Source organism: Acomys russatus, chromosome 23 (genome assembly GCF_903995435.1).
Source record: "Acomys russatus chromosome 23, mAcoRus1.1, whole genome shotgun sequence".
Classification (NCBI taxonomy): Eukaryota; Metazoa; Chordata; class Mammalia; order Rodentia; family Muridae; genus Acomys; species Acomys russatus.
The window spans coordinates 21,118,402-21,139,911 of record NC_067159.1 but is presented as its reverse complement, the minus strand read 5'-3'; the positions used below and the strand labels follow the sequence as shown (position 1 = coordinate 21,139,911).

At 38.8% G+C, this 21,510-nt stretch overlaps 1 protein-coding gene across 1 annotated transcript in view; it reads right to left on the bottom strand.

The window, feature by feature from the left end:
- The window catches only part of Dpyd (dihydropyrimidine dehydrogenase), an 877,326-nt gene that overhangs the window by 218,284 nt on the left and 637,532 nt on the right, over positions 1-21,510 (bottom strand). Inside the window, 2 exon segments of the mRNA XM_051165995.1 lie at positions 7,556-7,675; positions 8,448-8,568. Of these exon segments, the coding sequence (XP_051021952.1) occupies positions 7,556-7,675; positions 8,448-8,568 (241 nt within the window).

Genomic DNA, 21,510 nt, shown 5'->3' with positions numbered 1-21,510 from the left:
AAAAAAAAATCCAACCCTTTAATGACTACCTCCTAATAAAAAATACCAACACTGTATTTTGTGATATAATTGTGATATGTAATATAAGGACATAAAGTGATCCATCACCAAAATCAGCAGTAGCTTGTATGTTTGAAAATAGTTATTTAAAGAAAAGTGTAACCAAAACTTTTGAGTTTCAAATCTTTTGCATGTTTTACTATCTTACCAGTTGTACACAAAGAGTCACTGGTATGCCATTGATACAAGCTTAAGTTGGTGATGAGACTGGACTACAATGAATTCGTATCCATGAAGTATCCAGTAACAAAGTGGTGTCTACTGAATTACATCGACCCAGTAGTTCAGCCCCACTGTAAATTATGCAAAGTGAAGTTAAGGTTCAAAGTCTTGGACTGGTGGGATGGCTCAGAGCATAAAGGCACATGCCACAAAGCTTGAGGGCTTGTGTGCAATCCCTGGACCTATATGGTGAGAGAGAACTGACTTTTTTGAATTGTTCTCTAACTTTCATATATGCACTATGGCATGATCGCACCTGTACACACACACATACACACACACTAATTAATGTAATAAAAATTTAAAGCTACTATGTTTTGTGCGTTTTTAAAGGATATGCTATGCATGTTTCCTCAGTGAAACACGGTAATGTTTAGTCCTACACTATCGAAGGGCTGAAATTAGTGTTACTATTTTTTGTCTTATACTTTCTTTGGTTCATGTTTTTATGATGAAAATAATTTTTGAGACATACAGCTGTAAGTTAAAGTCCACATAGTGGGTCTTCAAATGAAGCATTATTTACCCGAAGAATATAAGAGTATCTATGTGTCTACCAATATTATTTTCCTGAGAAAAAGACAACTATTTCTCACATCTTCTGTAATATCTATTTGTGATTAGCACATTTAGACTGAAAAGTCACACTCAAAGGCCATCTTTGGTAAATTATTCAGAAATCAATAATAGAAGCTTATTAGGTTTAATGTCAAATAGACTAGGCTCTATTCTTTTAAGTATGCATATAATTAAAATCCAAGCAAGCATACAAAATTTTAAAACATAGGGTTCCCATTTTGTAGAAAATTACAACAAAACTGGCAAAGAAAATACTTCAAAATAACAAGTCTGTTTCTTAATCTGTTTGGCAACAAACTTCTCTAAGCCTGAAGTATTATTTCAAATTTTGCCTATAGGGCAATTTAATAACGTTTCCCTGAGTGTTTACACATGTGATACACAACATACATGCAAGGGATGGAATGTAGCACAAATAGTTCTAAGGAATATGCCTTTCCCCAAGAATGAGAAAAACTAAAACGCAGGAACAGCAAAAGAAAATGTCTTCAAATAAGTTAATCCACTGAAGGAAACACTACTGCTCTTTGTCCCAGTGTAGGTGGGAACAAAGGCTAGCCTCCAGTGTCAGCCATAGGAAAGACATGTCTTTATCTGATGCCATGAAGGACTCATTCTAAACGATCTTTAAGTAAAGCTGACCCACAGGGAGCACTTTGTGTGATGATGTCACACCACAGCTGAGTGACACTGTTTTTTTACAGATGAGTGGTGGTAATCATTTAGTTGTGACTGCATTAGTGCTTTTACTATTTCAGAACATGATTGAAATACAGTGACAATTTTAAAGTAAAACAAAAACTTGAATCTAAATTAAGAAAACAATTATTCACTCAGGCTCAGAGTTCATATTACTGATGAAGTTGGGGCTTCTCCAAATCAGATAAGTAAAAAAAAAAATCAATAAATTTCTTCTCCTTCTGCACACTCACATATGCATGTGCACGTGCACACACACACACACACACACACACACACACACACACACACCTTGTGTAGTAATATATGAATTAGCATTTGATATAACAAGTTTCCGTCTACATTCTAGAAATAAGAACATTTGTTGGTAACAACTTAAGAGTATTTTTATACTGTCAGAGAAGAGTAGAGAATTATTAGTCTTTACAACCAATTGTAAAGACTTATTTATTTATGGCGCATATAGAGGCAGGGCTCGAGTTTCATTCACACATCCAAAGGGTTACTAAGAGTGCTACCGATGGAATCTCTCCTTCTTCTGTATGAGTTCTGGGCAAGTGCCTTACTCTATGAGCCATCTCACCCACTCCCTATCAATGACTTAAACAGAAATATTTGTAATAGATATAACTTAATCAGTTATTCTGGTTTCAAGACAATATTTCCTATGCATATTGGTCATGGTTTCTTCTGACTCCTTTCTCACCATTCGGTCACCTGATCTACAATTCAGCCTTTGATAGCCTCCTCCCAGAAGTATGAGTCTTATCAGCTACTCCTTCCATGACTGACTACTCACCTACAAGTAAGGCTTGAAAACATGCAGGTTCTAAAACAGCAAGGCAGAGGGAAGCACACTAAATCCCTTTCCTAATGTATTTTAAACTGTAACAGGTAGGCATTATCTTCTTGCTGGCCCACAGCATTCTTTCATTTAAGAAATGTCCTTTTGTCAGAACATTATAACTTTAAAGGATTTTGGCATGAGCCACAGTGAAACACATTTCATACCACGATGTACACATGTTCATTGTACATGTACAGTTGAGAAAAAAAAAGTTTGACCAAACAACACTCTGTGAAAAACATGACAGAATTTCCCCCATTTTATTTTATTTTATTTTTTTAAATGTTGTTTGCAAGGGCTGGAGAGATGGCTCAGTCATTAAGAGAACCTATTGCTCTTGTAGAGGACATTAGTTCAGTTCCCAGGACCAATGTACGGAGGCTCACAAATGCCTTGTAACTCCACCTTCAAGAGACTCTACACTTTCCATACTTTTATGGCAACTTCACTGAGGTATACAACCTCATACACGGATGCATGAAGACAGGCAGAATTAAAAATAAAATGTTAAATTATGTTGATTATAATTTACTAAACTTAACTTTACAGCACATACATGATTGAAAGACAACTATTTGAAAAACAGTGCTTTAGAACTCAGAATAATCATATGAGAAACAGTTCGATGTGATTGTCATTCCTTAGCTGAGTCTATCTTCCCAATGGGCACGCCTGTCCTTTGTTACCTAAATGGAACATCTATACTGCAGACCCTAGTCCCAAGACTCGGGGATCTTTGCAGAAAGGGTTTGAGAGCCAGAGGCAGCACTTAACAACTACGAGGAAACAGTGTCTTCTTGACATAGCAAGGCAGCTGCACATATGAATTTACAGTGGATACAAAAGCATGCACAAAACCTATGCAGGCCTGGGCATAAAGAGGCTAGGTGGGCAAGAAATTCTACCCCTAGTCCAGGAGATATTGGCATTTCTAAGCTGCTGCGAGAGAGAGACATGATTTTCTTTAAGGGTGAAAACCCTGGTAAGTGGATCATGACCCAGTGGAGCACCATACTTACAGGAATTTTTGGTCAACACAAGTTGGTCTAGATAGATTAAAAAAAAAATACCCACAGAGTTGGGTGGATTGAAGAATGGGGGTGGATTTGGGAAGAGTTAAGGGGGTGAATATGACCAAAACACACTGTACAAAATTCTCAAAGAAGTAATAAAAATTAAAATCAAATAAAAAGAATACTGGAATATGGCCTGGAAAGATGGCTCAGCACATATATATTACTCTTGCAGAGGACTTGAATGGTTCCCAACACCCAGAGCTGAAGGTTCCCAACCCAGTAACTTCAGTTCCAGGGGATCCGATGACCTTTTTAGCCACTTCAGGCACCTGCGTTCACAGGAATAAATCCACATACACATAATAAATAAATAAAACATTAAGCATTTTAAAAGAGAAGTGTGAAAGTATACCAAATAACTAGCTTTTCTCTTCATAGTGACATTTTCTCTTTTTACAAACATATAATTTCTATTTCAATGCCAGAAATAATAATCTGAACAAAATAGAAAGCTTACATAAGGAACTGGGAGCACCCTTCTCTGGCTATATAGGTATATGTTTTTAGGTGGCCATTCCAAACTATTATTCAACCTTTCTCAGGAAAAACTCCAAGTCAAATAGTTCTAAAAATTGGCACTTGCTGTTCTGAACAAACCCTTGGGATGATATTAGCCATGCGCGGTGGCCACTGTTTTTAATCTTGTAAAATACATATTTAGTGTTGTCTTCGACATTGGATCAGACTCTGAACTTCTGACAAGCCTATCTAACTGAGAAGTAGAGGAATTTAGCAACACTTTGAAACCAGTATCATTTAGCCATTCTACAAGGGTAGGCTTTGAATACTTGCTTCTGCTCCAACACATATTATCATTGCCACTTTAAGCTGATTTTCTGGTCTTACTACTTTTAAACTGCAGTGAGCATTTCTGTAAAGGAGCAAGAATGTATTGGTTTTGTCCATGCGGAGAAAGGCTATTTTCAAAATAGATTGTGTAGTGTTGGTGAATTTAATATAGAACCTATTAGAAATGAGGGACAGCCCCTTAAAAATGTGAGGGGCATTTTTGCTGTTTAAAATGAGAGTTCCAAGCCCAGCTTTGCTGGTGCTTATAGCCCAAGTGAATATTTATATATGTATTTATAAATCTCAGAAATGGAGTTTCCTGGAAATGCTAACAGGCCCTGAGGTACAGCTTGTGTTCAGTGTATGTATGCTTAAAGACTGAAACATGAAAGACTCTTTCTAATGCTGTAATTTCATAGTTTTATTAGGCTGAGTTATAGCAGGGGAAAGTATTCAGAAATTGCAGCTTAAATGAGAAAACGTGAATGGTGTTACTTATATAAAATACTACCTCAATAGTTCTTTTATTAATTTTTAATGCTCAGAACCCTCTGTGACCTCCTTTATTCTCTTGCTGTCAACATGACAGGCTGGAAAAGAAATTGAAATGAGCTGACAGAAAATGTAGCGCAGGTTACAGGCCCAACTCCAGAGTCTCTTGACTCATTCCCCTTACTCACACAGCCTGTGCTACTCCACAATACAGCAGTAGTTAGGGCTTGTTTGATACCTCAGAGGCTAAACGGATACTGCTTGTCAGTCCTCCTCCTTCAGACGAGGTGGCCCAAGAATTCAGTTAAGAGCATAATGTAGGCCCCCATCCTTGTAGTTTTGCCTTGGCTCCTGGATACACTTCAACCTCACAGCAGACTTCTTTCTGCAGAGGCAAGGCTCTCATAACCGATCCTGGCTATTCCAAAAGTACATTTCAGTTTGACTCAGCAATGCCTTTCTGCAACACTGGGCCACCATTGTTTGATGTATATTTACCAATTTCTCTATCACCAAGGAAACTAATCCTCATATCAGTACAGTCAAGAACCTCACAGCATTGTCTCTGCAAGGCTGAGTTCGTGTTGTCACAGCAACAGTGTGGAGGGTAACAAGACCAGAAGAAACCTTGGATGTAAACTCCCTCCCTTTGGCAAATGCAAAGTGGAAGATGATGAGAAAAAAATATGCAAAAGTGTGAGGTCATGTCAGTGTCTCACCAGCCGAAGCTAAATGTTGTGCTTTAATGATTGGTTCTGAGTTGTGAAATCATAGCATTTCAGAGACAGTGGATAATAGTGAAAGTCTAGGATTGATGGAAACTGATTTACGATTATCAAGAAAGAATTATAGTGAGGTATTTTTCTCTTAAAAGGCTACGGTGTTCAACAGCTCAGGCTCTACAGTCAATAATTAATAAATGGGACCTCAAAGTTGCTCCATATTTGACTACCTCCCCTTGGTGGGGAGGCCTGATGGCACTCAAAGAAAGAATAAGCAGGCTACCAACATGACACTTGATAGGCTATGATTATATAGTAGGGGAGGAAGTCCCCCTTGGTCTTAGACCTAGGGGAGAAGAATAGGGTGAAAGCAGGAGGGAGGGAGGAATGGGAGGATACAAGTGATGGGATAACAATTTAGTTGTAATATGAATAAATTAATAAATTTAAAAATAAATAAAGGGGACCTCCTGAGGCTAAGAAGCTTCTGAAAGGCAGAAGTCACTGTCAACAGAACAAGGTGACAGCCTACAGACTGGGAAAAGATCTTCACCAACCCTATACCTAACAAAGGTCTAATATCCAAAATATATAAAGAACTCAAGAAACTAAATGTCGCCAAGACAAAAATCCTAATTAAGAAATGGAGCTCAGAATTAAACAGAGAATTCTCAACAGAGAAATATTGAATGGCTGAGAAACACTTAAAAAATGCTCAACATCCTTAGTCATCAGATAAATGGAAATCAAAATGACTGTGGGATTCCATCTTACACCCATAAGAATGCCTAAGATCATAAACTCAAGTGACAGCACATGCTGGTGAGGATGTGGAGAAAGGGGAACACTCCTTCATTGCTGGTGAGAGTGCAAACTGGTACAACCATTTTGGAAATCAATCTGGCACTTTCTCAGAAAACTGGGAATAAGGCTACCTCAAGACCCAGCTATCCCACTCCTTGGAAGGTACCTAAAAGATGCTCCAGCACACAAGGACATTTGCTCAACTATGTTCATAGCAGCCTTATTCATAACAGCCAGAATCTGGAAACAACCTAGATGTCCCTCAGTTGAAGAATGGATAAAGAAACTGTGGTACATTTACACTGTCAGCTATTAAAAATAAGGAAATCTTTAAATTTGCAGGCAAATACATTGAACTAGAAATTATAATCCTAAGTGAGTTAACCCCAGACCCAGAAAAATACACATGGTATATATTCACTTATAATTGGACACTAGCCCAACAGAGATGTCCTCTGAGAATCTTCATTTAGTGGGGAATTGGGATAGATACTGGGACTTGCTATTGGGACGCCAGGTGAGAGAGGTATGGGAGAATGGGGAAATGGAGGGTCTTGGAACCCTACAAGAAGACCATCAAGGATGGTGGATCTGGACCCAGGGTGTGCTGATCAAGGGCAATGCATGCAGTAAACATTGAACCCCTAGTTAGATCTAACCAATGCTAGATCTCTACAGCACATTCTCCACAGCTGTGTGGAGAGCAGGGACTGCCTCTGACATTAACTCTGTTGCCCTCTATTTGACCACTTTCCTTAGGTGAGGAGGCCTGGTGGCACTCAGAGGAAGGGTAAGCAGGCTACCAGGATGAGACCAGATAGGCTGTAATCATATGGTGGGGGAGGAGGTCCTCTTCTGTCACAGGCTTAAGAGAGGGAAATAGGGCAAAAGAGGGAGGGAGGGGGAATGGGAAGATACAAGTGAGGGGATAGTAATTGAGATGTAATCTGAATAAGTTACTTAAATAAAAACATTTTTAATGAACAAAATGCCACAGTGATATCTTTTACTAATAAGGGGCCCTGTAGCCATGCTGTTGAGAAACTGAGGAAAGCAGAGGCCAGAAGAAACAGGAATCAGCATGACCCTTTTTCTGGTACTCTAGAAACTTGTAATTTGTCCTACTATAGCAGTTAGGAATAATGAGCAGTAATGAGTTATGTCAGAATACAACGCTGAAATGCATGACACTTTTGTTTGTCCCCAACCTCTTGATTTCAAGCAATGTTCAAGGAAGTAGAACACAAGGAAAGAGCAAAACCAACCTGATACTCCTCCATATGTGGTCCTCTTTCCAATGCCCACAGCAGGCCAAGGTGTACCATCAGCTTTCAATCCCATGAGGCCTGAGACAGTATTGGTGGCTGTAACGCCATCTGCACCACCTGTCAAAAACACGTATTTGTGTTTCAGGTCTTGAGGAAATGATGGCTGAAATCTATTCAGGCCCATGCAACCCAGAATTTCCTACTCCCAAATGTTTGCATCCATTTGACTAATCTAGTTATGCTTAAATATTATATATATTTATTATATATAATATTATATATATACATATATTTAAAGTTTTGATTATTATGGGCTTCAATTTAATCAGCAGATGAGTGTATTGATGTAAAGATTTTCCAGCCAGTGTAAGTTTCCAGGTAGTTAACAGTGTCTTTGTAGGTCAGGACACCATTATCATAGAATGAAAGTAAGTACAATTGGTGAAATTTTCTATTGCCTATCCAATCTAGGCATTCAACAGATGTTTATTGGGAACTGGGTAAAACACTGGCCTTCATTCCAACAAAGGCAAGGGACACATAAGTAATTCCAGTGTGGATGTAGCTGTATTTGTTTCAACCTTATGACAAATGCAAAAGCTGTTACTTAGTTGAGACATGCTGAAGTCCTTAGCCTGGGGCTCTCTGCTAGGACTGTAGATTTGTTTCGTGTTTCATGCATGTTAAGATGTGTGAAATACGAGTCTGTGTTTCAGAATGAGGTGTATGTCTTATGCACTTGTGAAACCAAGTGATCTTTTTGATACACTTCTTATGAGGTCAATAAAGGCATACACTTGTGTGTGTGTGGAGAGAGAGAATCTACTTAAGCATGGCTGCACTTTGACCAGCGCCAATACCTGGGAACCGATGCTCTTTCAGCTCTTACCTTCTTTTGCTGCTTTTGCAATGCTGACGATATCCGTGACATTTGGGGTCAACTTGGCAAAAAACGGAACCCGAACAGCTTGCCTAACCCAGCGACAGATGTTCCTCACCAGCTCTGGATCCTGTTCAAATAGGTCAGTTAAATATATAAAACCTAATTAAAGAATTGTGACCAAAATGTGTCCCAAAACAATATCAAAGCTGGACATGTGTAACACCAGTAGAGTTGACCAGAAACTGCATGATACACTTCTCAGATTTCTCCTCATTAGGAAGCAAAGGTAAGTACACTTCAGGTGTACTGAAAACCCATTCTGGAAAGGGAAACTTACTCAAAGGAGTCTGAGTAAAATAAAATTATAAAGAAGCAAGTGGAATATAATGTTTCTCATTTTCAGTTAAACAGTATCAGGAACACAATATAAATGTATGATTGTTAAGTTTAGGAACCATGATAGAATTTCTATCATCTTCCTTGGTGGGGAAACATATTTGAACTGGTGAACGTTATCCAATGTAAAAAGACTGTTGTTTTCAGTAGAAAAGACTGACTCTTGTCGATGTGTATTTAAAAGAAACACTATCTGTGACTTCACCATGCTCCTGAATGCAATTTATGCTTATGCTAAAATAGATTAGCAGCCTTGGCTTTCCCATGAGCTGCTCAATGATCTTAGCTTACTTTTTAAAATATTACTAAGAGAAGGTTTCTCAACACTCTTCTCTTTGAAAGAGTTGATTAAAATGACAAAAATGAAATAAAACGTAAAAGAGCTCCTTTTAAAAGCAAGAAATAGACATTTTCCTATGCCTAATTCCTTTAGTTTTTCAAGCATTTCTTTTCTCATGTGACAAGGATTATTCAGAGTGAGCCACCCATCTTCCCCATTGAAGTTACTTTTCTGTAGTAATTTCTTTGATTTCAACACACACAATAGTTTTTTAAATTATGTCAAGTGCAAAATTTATTCTGACAGGTGCTGATAATGTGTTTAGATAAATTATATTAAAATATGCAACAGTAATTCATTATCAAACTAGTTAAAATGTTTTTGGCTTTTTTTTTTTTTTTGATAAAAGAACAACCAGAAAATATAGACAGACATTTAAACTATGAAGTTGGCCACAAGTATCTCATTTGTAATTAATGGTTTTATGGGCTAGAGACGTTGCTTTTGGTATTTTAATCTTTTGAGTTTGTCTAAGATGAAATTTCTAATGTTATAACCTTTAAAGGAACCTTTTCCCTTGGTTTTAGCATGCTTTGACTTGTCACCTCGAATTGCTCTAAAAGTTATGTGTTTATACACTGAGATACTGCAGCGAGGTCATTTCTCTTGATGGCTATTTCAATTGAGCCAAACTCAAGACTTTCAGCAAAAATCTTTGGCTTAGCTTGTTCACTTTTCAGAACAGTAATTTCTTCATTAAACATAAATATTAAAAAGCACTATATGGGATGTTCCGTGGGGCATACAGTACATTATGAATAGTAAAATCAGGAGACTTAGCTGTACAAATTCTAACTCATGAAAATGGAGATCTGCCCTGGTCCATGCAACGTTCATGAAATATTTATGGCCACCGCATTGGTATTGTGATGGCAGTTGCATTCCTGTGACTTTCATTTCTAAGTTATGAATTTCCATGGGACTTAGCCTAGAAACGAGAGTAACTCCAGATGGTATGAATTGCATGTCCTCTGTGAAAGTACTCTTTAAGGTAGAATTGGACAATAACTTAAAGACTACTTGAATAGCCTAATGCACAGAAGGCATCCTGTTATGAATGACAAAAACACATTTTAAATCATATTTGGTTCCAATAGAGTAAACACTATTGGTTTGAACCTGGTAAAGGTTCAAAGTGGCTTTCAATACTATTGACTGTCATGTATTTATAATTTACTTTGAATATTTGTCAGAGACTTTTCTTGGTTTGATTTCTACTAGTAGACTATTTTAAATGGGTGTCTGGTATCCATTGCTTAGGAATTAGAAATTTGTTAAAAGTTTTTTAGTTTTCCTAAAAGCGTACAGTTCTTTTACACATGTGATTGTATTGAATTATATTCCTCTATTCCAGATAGCACAATTTGACCTTCTTATAGTTCTGTGAGGTTGATGTATTCACATACATTTTTGCTTTACTTTTCAATCTAATCTGAGCCAGCTAGGAGTAATCATGACAGCTAGACAAAATCAAAATGCAATGCTTGAGACATTTTAAAACAATTTCTGATGAACAGTATTGTGTAAATACTCTACAATAACAACAACAATTCCCAATATTAATAACATGGTCAAATTATTTGATCTCATTTGTGTAATTAAAGCATAATGCTACTGTTCATACTTTACTCATTTCTTCACATATCTGATATAAAGTCCGGTTTTAAATATTATCTCTTTTTCTATGCCTTGACTCCTCATTCTTCTGATAGCCTTTTGATAGCTTTGCATTTCCTAATGAACCAGGTTTTTAAGTCCCATTTACATATCTTCTAATAATTTCTCCTCCCAAATCTTCAAAACAGGAACAGGTGCTATTTTCTGCTAGAAAAAAAATTGAGTAGCTAATAAAATAAAAAACAACAAAAATAAAACAAAAAGAATACCTTCAGTTTCTTGGAACCCAAAATGTGCACTGCGGCAACAAAAAAGAACGAAAAATAAGTTGGTATAATGTTTATTAACCAAATTTGTCTTAGGCTGTCTTATGCCCCTGAGTAACCATTTACCTTAGCTATTGTATTCTACCTAACATTCTATAGTGGGCTCAACCTTTCACTAAGCTGAGCAGACTTCTAGCCTTATCCAACCCCAAGGCTAGGAATGCAACAAGATAACATCTGAAACTCACAGAATCTCTCCTTTGCTACAGCTCACCTAAGGACCACTTCCATGGATTTGTTGAAAGTATGGATTTATGACTTTTTCCTTTGGCTACAAAAGGTCATGTTCCCTTTTTTACTATAAGTCTATGCTTCTTGGCTTTAGTGACATCTATTTGCCTTGGGATAAACTCATCCTTATTTCCTTAAAAAAAAAAAAAAAAAAGAAAGACTTGGTATATTTTTAACTTGCTTCTTTTTATATCTATTAAAATCTGGGCTTGGGTCTGAGGAGGTGGCTCAGCAGTTAAAATTATTTGATATTCTTCCAGGGGGCTCCAGTTCAGTTCCCAGTAACAGCACTGGACAGCTCACAAACGACCAGTAACTCTAGCTCCAGGGAATCCCACAACGTGCTCAGGCCTCTGCGAGGATCTAGGCACATGTACCTAACATCCCCCTGCACACACAAAATAAACAAACCTAATAATAAAAAACTAGGCTATTTCTATATTTAAGAACATCTGGATATATTTTATGATGGTATTTTAGAAGCATGGAGTCTAAATAATGTTTTATGAATCAGAAATTATCCTGAGGAAATTGGACAAGTATTTAAAAAAAAAACAATAGCTTAATGCTTCTTTCAACAAATCTAATAAACATAAACTCTAGTGGGATTAGGAAGGTTTTAGCATTTTTTTTTTCCCTATGAGTAGTATCAATACCAATTCCTGACCTTAACTTCCAAGCTCCAAGTTTCAGGAGTACCCAGTATTTCTGTAGGTGCGTGTGTGTCTATGTTATGCATTTTAATGCTTGTTAACTCTTTTTTATTCACACGATTAGCTAAAAACACTCCAAGGACATCACATTTCCTTGTGGCAGACATGTAAGTGGCATCAGCAGCAGAAAGGAGGCACTGATGTCCTTAAAGGATGAGCGGCAGGCCTGAGGAGCCAATGATGCCTTTAAGGGCATCACATGAACTAAATAAAGGAACCGGGGTGTACTTTTAAAGTACTATAGTGAGGATAAGAGTGGACTTGAGGCAAATTTGCCCATTGACAATTTCCGTGGAAGCCAGGGATGGCAATGCATGCATGAAGTCCCAGTCCTTGGCAGATTTGACTCAGGAGGACGGCTCTGACTTCAGAGCCACGTTTGACTATTTGGTGTGCTTCAGGCCCACCAAGGGCTCCATAGACTCCGTCTCAATGAAAAGAAGGAAGACAGCAAGGGATTGTGGGAGGGAAGTATTCCTGGAGAGGAGACCATTATCTGCCATAGTGAGTTGTCTCTTGAAGAGTTTACTACAAACCCCACCAAATGACCAGTACATACCAGAAAATGTAATGCTGCATGTGCCCTTGCATAGTGGTCACTATGCGAGGGTGACTGTAAATTCTCATTTCTAAATTAAGCAATTAGGTTCTAGTTCTAGTAAGTGTTGTGTCTCTAGCTCTCTGGACAGAGGACCTGCCCTTCTACATCACGGGCCCTTGACACGCCCTCTCTGCTCTCTGGTAGGCACTGGCTGCAGATTCTCAGTAGTGAGAGCTCCCTTGCACCTATTTCAAAGAAAAGTGCTCCAGAGCGAGGCCATGTGCACCTCTCGAGGAGCACAACTACAAGTGAAGTTTTTCCCTTGAAGAAACATTTCTCTCCAATTTTCCCGGTAATTTTCAGCCTGTACAATTCTTTTCAAAATGGATTTCTTAGAAGATGGCATTTCAATGAATTCACTGAAAAAAAAAATGCTACCAGTTATAAAATGTTTTCCACTAAGAAAACCCTAAGTCTTAATTCATATGACATGACAAGAGCTGGGTAGCATTTTTATTATGTCTCCTTCTCTGACAGAGAGAACTGGGGCCCAGAAGATCAATCTGAGTGCTTATTTCATCTTCTTAATTTTCTTTCCCATTATCATGTTCTAAGCCATCATCTCCTTTAGCAAAATTGCTCCCTAAAGTGAAATTCAGCGATCACTTGTAAACTAGAACTATAAAAGGATCCAGCTTCATTTATACCTGTGAGACCAGATGTAAGTATAAGGTAATAGGAAAAGGAGACAAATTTATCTTTCTGAGTCAATAAACTAGGGCAAAGTTCACTGTTTGAGGTAAAAGTATTAGTGAATGCAAAGGCTGTGTGTTGGCATGGAGACAGTTTGAATGAACTTATGTCTTATCGGGTGTGTTTTCTGAATTTTTTTCCTTACTTAAGCATTATAACAGTGATATAACTACTTTGTGAGATGTCTTCATAGTTTCTTATTGAAGGAGCCATATGCTTAGTAAATATTCAGAAATTCCATTTAGTTATATATTCAATAGATGCAGTGACTTTGTCCTAAACAAAGATTTTTACATGAAGAATTCTAACAACTTTTACAAATTTCTTTCACATTGGAAATGAACTCAGTATTTGTCTATAGAGTAGCCATATCCCTCCCTCATCCCTCCCCCTGCCCCTTCCCCTCTCCTTCTCCTTGTCCCCAACGTCTCTCCTCTCTCCAAATGTCCTTCTCTTGTGCCCAGTTAAAACCTTTCATGGAAGGTTTGTGGGACTAAACATCCCATCCTCCTTAGGCCAGAGTCAGTTCGTAAATGACTATCTTTACAGTGCATCCATATATGCCTCCTAATAGCATTTGTCAGCATAGTTAAACCATCTTTTTTTTATCACCCCTTTCTCTGTACTAGCCTATGTGTGATTTTAGGGTTGTGTCTTTCTCCTCCCCTAATCCCTAAGCACAGAACCTGAGACACCATGAACCCCCTTAAATGTAGTGTTCAGTGACAAAAATTAAGGCTTCCTATTTGGACGCCAGTATCACACTCCAGGTTAAAAAAATATTGCTTTTCATGTTCCATGGAACCAAAACAAGCTATAGAAACTAAGCATCAATATGTTTTGATCTGCCACCAGAAGGTTTGGAAGAAAGTCTTCTCCTGCTCTCTGTCAGCAAGTAAAACTACATGGAGGTCTCTTGACCTGATGAAGGCCTAAAACTCATGGAAACCCTACAGAACATCTTGTGCTGCCAATGACCCCTTCTGTCTAAGTCTTTAAGGTGCTGAGTTATCAGATTCCTCAACCTTGACCTTCCTCCAACCATCAGACCTTGATACTTGGGGATCTGATGGAGAAGACAGAGCCTATTTGTGGTCCCGAAGGCTAAAGGAAAGTTTCTTCTTTTAAAAAAATACAGTCCCTGTGACCATGACTTACTGCTCTTCTTCTTGTTTGTCCCTCATGCAGGTTTCCTCTGGCATTCTTGGTGTGGGCACTTTCCACTGCTGTTCTGTCTCAGAAGCTTGCAATTCTCCTTAAAGGAGGAGAATCAGCAAGCACTATGTTTCTACCTCTGACTCCTGATTGCCTGGGTTTTTTGTGTGTTCTATTTTCATCCTCTGTCATGACGTTCAGGTCCTCTCACTCCCTTTCCACCAGCTCATTTCTTCTGTACTCTCAAATGATTGTGCTAATGGTTATGAAGCTGGAGAAAGTGTACATGCTCAAAACACCTGCCTCTGAACATCTGTGGCCCACAGTTCAGTGTACTAGTCTTTTGGGGTCTGACCTTCTTAGTGCTATTCCTATCTGATTGTGTAATCTGTTGACTCTATTGTAACAACCCTACTGTGAATCAAATAACCAGGCTGGGATCAGACTCTGGAAGTTAGGTGGGAGCTGTCAATTACAAGACCAGTCTCTTTTTAATTGTTAGGAGTCATCTAACTTGGCACCAGGACTGAATTACAAACTGAGGTATAAAAAGGCTTTAGAAGATTCATGCATTGCAGGCACCATAGTTACAACTCACATCTTCCTGCAAGAATAGATTGATCCTGCTACATGCATTCATGAGCTGATGGTCTCTCTCAGCTCACTCCTCCACCTCTATCTTGCTTTTGAACTGAGGTCAGGTCCAAGACAATGACAGTACAATCATTCCACAAATGGCCATCATTTCTGTCCAAGACTAGCTCTGTATTTGGGGCAGCAAAGGACCCTGTCAAATCTGTAACCTCTACAGATGATATTCTACAGACCTGGCACACAAATAATTCTGTGTCTTCTTTGGTGCTTTCATTAAGGCTAGTTCCCAACAAATTTTTTACCTTCCTTTTAGGTCCATCTTGGGATCAATTGCTAGTGTTACCTACCATAATACTATCTATAGTCTACATATTAACAAGGTGGCCCAACATAATCTAGAGAAAACACTACATGGAAAAACAGGTAATGCTCATAGTCTGCAGTAGGTGTTGAAGACTGTTGACCAGCTGAGCTCAACTGTCCCCCAGCCAGTATCCTAATAACTGCTCAGAATACATTAAAAAGATGTCAGTGGGTAATAACATGCAGGCAGCTGCTTGCACCACCACGTGTGGATTCATTTTGTATAAAGGCAAGTGATTATTTACGTGCATTGAAAAAAAAAAAAAAGGTTTTATTCTTTGTGGACTTCAGGCAGCTTGGAATATGCTTCCTTAATGCAAAGCATCAATGTAAGCTGTATAACAATTGGTGTTTTACACATCTGTTGGTCTATTCACCCAGCTTATGTTTTCCTAGGCTAGAGTTAGAAAACAACCACAGGCATAAAATTTCAGTATTTCTATAATCCCATATTGGTGTGAATGATTAACTAAGCCAGGGAGGAGGCGAGGGTAACATACTGTACTGTGCCCTGAAGCACCCGCTATGATGATGATAGACACATTTGAGATGAAGACAGTCTAGGGGAGTCATGCTTCTGTCCTGGGAACTTGATGAGATTCAAGCAAGAAGGAATTACTGCTGAGGCGATTTGAAATAACACAGCAGAGCGAACGTCAATCCCTTGACAGTGGATGGTTTCAGCTAAGGGGAGCTCATCCATAACAAGCTGCGGCAGTTCCTCAAGGAGTTTCTTCCCACTGTTGCAGAAAAAGCAGGGAAGAAAGGTCTAGATTGTTTCAGCTTGTTTATTTTGCCAGCTCTTTGGGCTGATTTCTCACTTTGAAGTAAAATGAGATGCCAGAAGTGAAGTGACCTGGTTAAGAAGACCCTGGGTGAAATGTGGGGTGGCGAAGGATCCAAAGACATAAGTGTGATATTTGTAAGCTTTTGGAGTAAAACCCACAGATATTATTAGATTTTACTCAACATTCTGAACAGCCCTGATTCTGTAGGTTTATTTATGGGAACTTGAGTGGCACACTTTAAGAGTCCATGCCTTAAAGTCTGTGTCTTCATATCTCCATTGCTGTGATAAAATACCCTGACCAAAAAGAAAATCTTGTGTGAGCAAGGGTTTATTTTGTCTCATAGTTTAAGATTGCACTCCATCATACGAGAGCAGTGCAGCCAGCAGTGACTTAAAACGGCTAACTATGCCATAGCCACAGTCAAGAGCAGAGAGAGAGATGAATGCATGCTCAGAAGTCTATTCGCTTTCTCTAACCTTACAAAGTCCAAGGCCCTCTGCCTAGGGAGTGGTATTAGCCACAGTGGGCTGAGTCATCACACTCTAACTAATGAAGTTAACAAAATCCATCAGAGCCATGCTCACAGGCCAATACGATCTAGACAGTCCTTCACTGAGATTCTCTTCCCGGGTTATTCTAGATTTTGGTAAGCTGACAATGCAAACTAGTTATCACAGTGTGTAAGCTGACAATGGAAACTAGTTATCACAGTGTGTGTGTGTGTGTGTGTGTGTGTGTGTGTGAGAGAGAGAGAGAGAGAAAGAGAGAGAGAGAGAGAGAAATAGGTTTTCTCTACGTTTGAACTTTTCCAGATGTCAAGGAAAGAAAACAAAACATGACCAACTCATCCCACATTGATTTATTACATGATTTATTACAACCATATAAAGACATAGATAAAAGTAACAGAAAGGTTTTGAGCAAGAAAGAAGCAATGACCTGGACCTGTCTGCTATATTAAAGGACAAAGGGCACCTCTTGGGTCTTGTGTTTGGTTCCACTTTCCTTTAAGATAGATGTCTGTTCCTTTAATGATTAATAAGCATGATGTTGGTGTTAGAGAACTGGCTCAGTGGGAAAGATTGCTAACTGTACCAGAGCGAGAACCTGAGGATGAGTCCCAGCCCCTACATAAAAAAGACATGTGTGATCATATCTACCTGCTAGTCCAGCACTGTAGGGTCAGAGACCAGAGGTCACTGGTGCAAGCCTGCCTCCTGGTTCAGTGACAGACTAAAAAACTGAAGTATGCCTATGTATGCACATGTAACCGCAAAGCCTCTGGAGACAGGCACAGAAGCACAGAAAGCTGAAGCTTCCTAGTTTCCAGTCTAGCTCCACTTTTAATGATGTGCCCCGTCTGAGAGAAGTAATGTGGAGTGTGATAAAGCAGATTATTCTTCTGTCTTCTGTGCCTGTACCTCCACCCACATGTGGAGATACACCCCCACACACCACACCCACATATATAACCCCTCACATTAAAAAAAATTTATGAAACATCAATCATAATACTACGAAGCAGGCGTGCCATTCCTTAGCGCCCTTATTGTGGGTACCTACTGATTTGCTCCCCATTCATTTGCCACCTCATGGTTCCGCCGATCAAGTTACTTGCCTTTGGGCAAAATTTGTACTTTGGGATCTGTGTTTATGAACAAAATCAACAGAACTTCATATTAGTCACCAAGCATGTATAGTTTAGCTCTTTGTTCCATCCAATATCATATTTCTGTCTCATTTCATGGAGATTCCCACTGTATTTTATACGAACAAGAGACAAAACATTTATTCATACAAACCATTCTTAACACAGGATATCTTGGTGTCTTTTTAACAGAGCTAGAGATTACACCTAGGGCATGCTACATGCTAGGCAACTATTCCACCACTGGGCTATATCCACAGCCCTCTTTTTAAAGCTCTTCATTTTGAAATAGGGTCTTATTGAGTGGCCCCAACTGACCTTAGTCTTGCAATCCTCACACATCAGCTTCCTAAGAAAGTGGGACCAGAGTGACAGAGCACAAGGTGTTGCTAAGCAGTCATCTTCTCTACTCTCCTACCACTGAAAGACATTAGTTTTGATCTTGATAGAAACTTAGACTAGTGCATATTTAAACAAAGGCATTTACTCTGCCACCAGAAACGTGGCAAGCATTCATGTGGTGGTGTGTGGTGCAGTATATACAACGGCATCTAGAGTGACCCAGTGGTGGACAGCAGCCTGCATATAGCAGGGAGATTCTTGGTATGTGCCTCTAAGCTCCTGTGCTTCCTCCTCTTCTGTACAACATCTTGTAGCCTGAGTCAGGTCCCTGATGATGAGTTGGGAGAGGCACTTAGCTATTATTCAGTATAGTGTATGAGTTACTGTTTCATGTTCTATAAAAAGCTGTTGGCTTCTTTTGATTCAGTCTCTATCTGGCTGTGTTTAGCTTGGGATATCTGGTCCAATAAATAGTAGCCAAAGTAGTCCAGACACAGGTTTTCATGGCAGTGTGTGTGTGTGTCAGCTATATCTCCTACCACTGGTTTTTAGAAAGCAGCCATCGGCCTGGAAGGCATCAGAGCAAGGCATCAATGTTGTCTTAAAAACAACAGCAATCCCCTAGAACTGAAATATAGTTTCACTTATGGCAGTGAAAATTTACTAGAATCAGTATAATATCTAAATGGCCTTTGGGATTTCAATGTGTCTCTATTCCTTGGTAAGTCCTTTAGCATTTGAGCATGTTAAAATGAGCAAGTCCTCATGCAATTCAAAAGACCTTTGCAGAAAGAAAGGATACGTACAGACAGATACGGGGAAGCTTGATTTAAAATGTATTAAGAGTGGCTATGATTTCTTAAATGATGGATACATAGACAGAGGATGGTAATATAGCCCATAAGGGAAAATATCTTGAGGCACCGAAATTAAATGAAAATACAATCACCTCTTCACTTTGAATACCTGCATGATTACCAATTCGACAAGGATCTTTCATTTATCCCAACTCAACTTTACGGAAGTGCCTGAAGCCTGCATTGTTGATAAGACACTTGATGAAGCTTGCAAAGGGGAAAAAAATTCTCACTGCTTGATATACAGAATCATAATAGCACTAAAACAGATGGGTATTTATTTGTGCAGTATTCAACAAATGGAAAGTACCCTGAGACTTCTAATCTTAGATAATCTAAAACTTTGTATTTTTTTTTTTTTTTCACTTAAAAAGGAGCATTGTGGTGAACTTTGCTGGGTTACAAATTAACAGCCAGATTCGGCAGGAGCTAATTAGATGTTTAGATAATATAGACTAAGGACTTACAACCTAGAGAGCATGCTGTTTCATACTTTTCTGTTCGCGAAGAGTCCTGGCTCTTAATATGTAGCTGCTGCAACAACAAATGAATTTGCCTACTCTTTACCGTTTAGTCCCATCTATGATAATAAAGGAATTATGGGAAGCCAGAATGTTATTAAATTTGGACTAAGGTTCTTAATTGGGTACTTGTTACTGCTCTGAAGGTAAGCATGCAGCTGAAGCAGTCCTTTTTTTCTTTTTTCTTTCTTTCTTTCTTTCTTTCTTTCTTTCTTTTTTTCTTTCTTTTTTTTTTAGACAAGGTTTATCATGCAGCCTTGACTGTTCTGAACTCACAATGTTGATCAGGCTGACCTCAAACTCACATAGGTCTATTTGCCTGTGTCTACTGAGTACTATGTTTAAAGACATGTGCCATCACTTCAGGCTTTAGATATGCAGTTTTTGAATACTGGTCCTTTGATTTATGAAATAAATAGAAAACCCAAAACAATTTGCTTTATTTTAAGTGTGTACAGAATGAGTGGAACCTAGCTTAGCAGTTCGATAACCATTTTTATTAATTCCATTGTGTGTGTGTGTGTGTGTGTGTGTGTGTGAGAGAGAGAGAGAGAGAGAGAGAGAGAGAGAGAGAGAGAGAGAGAGAGAGAGAGAGATCCCAATCCCCCTGTTTCCCATACGTTTTCCTAGTCCAGGAGGTTTGAAGCACCCCTGAAGCAATTTCAGTACCAAGTACTGAGTTCACATGACTAAGCAAGGCCACCACTCACAGCTCTGTAAGGTAAGAGATACTGTCAACAGAACAAAGTGACAGCCTACAGACTAGGAAAAGATTTTCACCAACCCTACGTCTGACAAAGGACTAATCTCCAAAATATATAAAGAACTCAAGAAATTAAACACCACCAAACCAAATAACCCAATTAAGAAATGGGGCTCAGAACTAAACAGAATTCTCGACAGAGGCATATCGAATGACTGAGAAACACTTAAAGAAATGGTCTGAGATTATATCTTACATCTGTCAGAATGGCTAAGATAAAAATTCAAGTGACACCACATGCTGGTGAGGATGTGGAGAAAGAGGAACATTCCTTCATTGGTGGGAATACAAACTTGTACAACCACTTTGGACATCTATCTGGTGCTTTCTCAGAAAAATGGGAATAGGGCTTCCTCAAGACCCAGCTATTCCACTCCTTGGAATATACCCAGAAAATGCTCCAGCACACAACAGGGACATATACTCAACCATGTTCATAGCAGCCTTATTCATAATAGCCAGAACCTGGAAGGAGGCTAAATGTCTATCAGTTGAAGAATGGATAAAGAAACTATGGTACATTTACACTATGGAATACTACTCAGGTATAAAAAACAAGGAAATCTCAAAATTTGTGGACAAATGGATGGAACTAGAAATGATCATGCTGAGTTAACCCAGAAGCAGAAAGATTCACATGGTACATACTCACTTATAATTGGGCACTAGCCCAAAAGGCACGTTCCATGAAAGTCTTCACTTGTCAGGAAATTGGGATACATGTAAGGACATCACACTGGGACTCTTGGTAAGAGAAATATAGGAGATAGGGAAATAGAAGGATTCAGAAGATCCTAGAAACCTAGGGAAATAGAAGGATTCAGAAGATCTTAGAAACCTATAAGAAGAACATCGTAACAGGTGTATCAGGGCCCATAGAGATCTGTTCAAACTATTGCACTAACCAAGGACAATACAAGTAGTAAACATCGAACCCCTACTCTGATCTAGCCAGTGGACAGGACATTCTCCACAGTTATGTGGAGAGCAGGGACTAACTTTTACATGAACTCTGGTGCCCAATATTTGACGACCTCCCCTTGGTGGAGAGGCCTGGTGGCACTCAAAGAAAGAATAAGCAGACTACCAAGATAAGACTTTATAGCCTATGACCATAT